This window comes from Sinocyclocheilus rhinocerous, unplaced genomic scaffold (assembly GCF_001515625.1).
Source record: "Sinocyclocheilus rhinocerous isolate Xijiao unplaced genomic scaffold, SAMN03320098_v1.1 scaffold88, whole genome shotgun sequence".
NCBI classification, from domain to species: domain Eukaryota; kingdom Metazoa; phylum Chordata; class Actinopteri; order Cypriniformes; family Cyprinidae; genus Sinocyclocheilus; species Sinocyclocheilus rhinocerous.
In genome coordinates this window covers 15,879-19,447 of record NW_015652292.1, presented here as the reverse complement: position 1 = coordinate 19,447, position 3,569 = coordinate 15,879, and the positions used below count along the sequence as shown (strand labels likewise).

General features: G+C 40.0%; 1 protein-coding gene across 1 annotated transcript in view; it reads left to right on the top strand.

Annotated features, from left to right (window-relative positions):
• LOC107714438 (tyrosine-protein kinase BAZ1B-like) overlaps nt 1–3,071 on the top strand; it is a 23,709-nt gene extending 20,638 nt beyond the window's left edge. The window contains exon 18 of the mRNA XM_016520271.1: nt 1,677–3,071. Coding sequence (XP_016375757.1) covers nt 1,677–2,295 — 619 coding nt within the window. The 3' untranslated portion in view covers nt 2,296–3,071. The remainder of the gene's footprint in view (nt 1–1,676) is intronic.
• The last annotated feature ends 498 nt before the right edge of the window (nt 3,072–3,569 follow it).

Below are 3,569 nucleotides of genomic sequence, written 5' to 3'. Positions count from 1 at the left end.
TCAGCGTTGCGCATGCGCTGGTGAGTCTCGTGAAAACCAACGTTTGTTTACAGGATCAAAGGAAGCAAAGTTTCCTTACTTTAGCAAAGGAAAACCAGTCTTCTCTTGGCTTATATCGAAATCCTCCAACATTCTTCTTTACAAATCCTCGTTTTGTACTTCTAATAAGTGACCGTTGTTTTGTTTTGATCTCTCTCCTGCGATTCTGTGTGCGTCACTTCTGAGCGGCGCATGCGCAAAGCTGACCTCATACGTCATCCGCCCGGAGCTGCTTCCATGTACAACTGTTGGCGCAAGCTACATTAAAGCGATTATTACGTTTTGAATATGGATATTTTTCTTACAAAAACGCATCGATTCGCTACAGGAGGCCTTTGTTCACCCCCCCGGAGCCGTGTGAGACACTTTAAAAAAAAATTTTTTTTTTATGTATGGGCGCTTTTTATTTAACTTTTTTTGGACTGATGCAAGCAACACCCGCTGAGTGGCATTAAACAGCTTGAAAGATCAAAGACAATTTTTAATATAACTCCGACTGGATTCGTCTGAAAGAAGAAAGTCATATACACCTAGGATGACTTGAGGGTGAGTAATTTATGGGATAATTTTCATTTTTGGGTGAACTAACCCTTTAACACAAGATCTGATTAATGTGAATCTTATCATTAGTCTTCTCCAGTAGATGTCACCCTCTTATTTACCTTGCGCACTGTTACAACAGAAAGCCTGTCATTCATTTAGTGCTTATCATGGCGGAGATACTGTTGACAAGAACAAAGCAATATGCGTGATATGCAATGCTCAGGTGAAATGCCATATCAAATGCTTCTGCAGATTTGTAGTATTACTATCACGTATAAGGCACCATGATTTCCACAATTAATGAATGGCAGATGGCGCAACTCACTGTTTTGTTTACTACACACATACTAAAGCACGAATGACGCTCGCGGTGTTTTCAGTTTCTGCCGTCTCACTATATGATGACATGAACACACGAATATCATCTCCAGCTGCCCTGAGAGACACTTCATTAGCATTTTACCGTTTAATTTGAGAAAACTACCGTCATGTCACATACACAGCAGCTGCAAGTTCTTCACAGCAACCTGTCAAAATAAAAGTTTGGTTTAATGTGAAGAAACCATGTCAGAAGTATATTACTATTGTGCAGTCTTAAGACTCAATGTAACAGCAATGCTACTACTACTAATAAATATTAATAAATCTTTATTTTTAATCACATTTGTTTTCTTTTTTTATTTTAATAGTAAACCTCTGTTGTGCAGCACTTTGTGAACTGATGTTTACTGTTCATTTTTTAGAAATATCAATAGCATTTGTATTAAAGCTATATACACTGAATGTAATAAAAAAAAGAACGAGAATTGAATCAAGAATCGAATCGAGAGCTTGTGAATCGGAATCGAATCAGGACATTTGAACCGATACCCAGCCCTAGTATGTATCCAGGTTAGATGCAGTATTTGTAGAATTTGTTTTTCATTATTAATTCATTAATTCGTGTTAGTTTGTTATTTGGTGATATTGAAAATTCTGAAACCTGTCAGGGTGTTCTTTAACTTCTAATAGTTTGATGTGCCATTTGGTGATTGTGTATCATTAACGCAGTTAATGTGAGTAGTGAAGAAGTGCTTTCTCTTCCTCTCATCCAGGGAACCTGTATCTGCTGAAGAAGCCGAGGATTATCGGGACATCATCAGCTGCCCGATGGACTTCACCACCATGCAGGACAAGTTCAAATCCTCCCAGTACCACAACGCCAGCGATTTTCTCGAGGATGTGAAGCTTGTCTTCTCAAATGCAGAGGAATACAACGAGCCCGACAGCGACGTCCTGACCTGCATGGCATGCACAGAGCAGGCATTCATCGAGCTCCTTCAGAAAAGCCTCCCTGGGATCGGCTACCTGCGACGGCGAACACGCAAGCGCCCGGCCACTCACTCCGAAGAGGAGGAGGAGAGGGGGAAGAAGATACAAAATGGGAAGCAAGGGAGAGCCTCATCCAGACAGAAGGAAGATGATGAGGAAGACTCTGGACGGAGGAAGACCAGACAGAGTGGTGGAGAATGGAACCAAGATGACAGCGAAAGTGAGGAAGATGAGGAGGAGGACGAGTCTGTGAGAAGGAAGAGCAAGCAGACAAATCGCAAAGATTATCAGGAGCAGGACAGCGACAGTGAGAGGGACAGCAGGAGAACTGGATTGAGACGGGCCAGCAGTGACGAGGACTCGGGCGTCCAGCGACATTCCAAGAGGCTCAAACGCTCATGAAGACCAGGGTGCTTTGTGTTCTTTGTATTCATTTTTGTACCCCCTCCTTATTAATCAGAAGGCGAAACGGGGTGCCCCATACCACTGCATATTGGACGGAACTTTTGCTCACCCCGATGTAGATGTTTGGGTTTATTTTACTTTTTGGAAGTTTTTGTTAATATTGGAGAAAACTGATTTATATTTGTAAGTTGATTAATAATGGTGACACGTGGTTTTTCAACCTTAAGATTTGCATTGAAAAAGAGATGTCATCTCCTTGAGCTCTTAAGACTTTTTTCATTTGATATTTGGCCTAAAAAAACACAAATAATAATAATAATAAAAAAAGAAAACACTTGAATCCCAAAAAAGATTGTAATTGGGTTGCAGATACCACCAAGCCGTGTCTGATTTTGATGGTTTGAGAGGTTTCCCTGTAAAAGTTGACCTGTAAATGTTATAAAGTGATTCAGAATGAAACGGATCCTTTTGCGTAGACCTTCTCGCAGCCTTTTAAATGAATTAACCAGTGAGCGTCCAGAACTAGGCTCTTTCAGTGAAACTGACGTTATGCGTTTTCTGTGTCTCATAAAAGCTGTTTAATTGGCACTAAACCCCCATGGTGGTATGACATTGAACTAAAAGTCTTTAATTTTTGAATGTGCCACCACTTTTTTCCTTTTCTTTAGTCATTTATTATTTTGCCGTTTTACAATAAAAGCTGTCATCCTTGCGTTCGGTTAAACAACTTCAGTTTTTGAAAAGCAGGAGATCACTGATCTTGTTTATTGGCATCTAGCAATTCCTGTAAACCTCATGCTGCTCTTATTCCCTTGAAACCAGTAGGTGGCACTCTACTACAGTGGTCTTCGAAAGAAAAGCTCCCCTTGGTGTAAAACTGACATTTGAATGTTATATCCCCACTAAAGAACTTTGCAGTGATAAACTGAACCTAAAATCAAGATGGTCAAGTCAGATGTGAAACACTCAAGTGAAATTCTATTATCTGATTTCCTTTTTCATATGAATATGTAAATAATAAGCTTGGACTATATTTTGGTTTTTGATCGTAGCCACGGAAGTCTCAGTTTAAGATAGGTATGTTTGTCCACAGCAGATGTGCTGCTCAGGGCTTTATTCTGGATTAAAACTTTTTCTTTTTTATGGAGATTTCTGATTTAATTCCACCCCCCCCCTCCATCTAGATTAGGCTTATTTTAAACTTCAGAAGCGAGGTCACTCTCATAACCTTCTTGAATTGGTTCATAATATTCTTTGGGCTTGACATCATT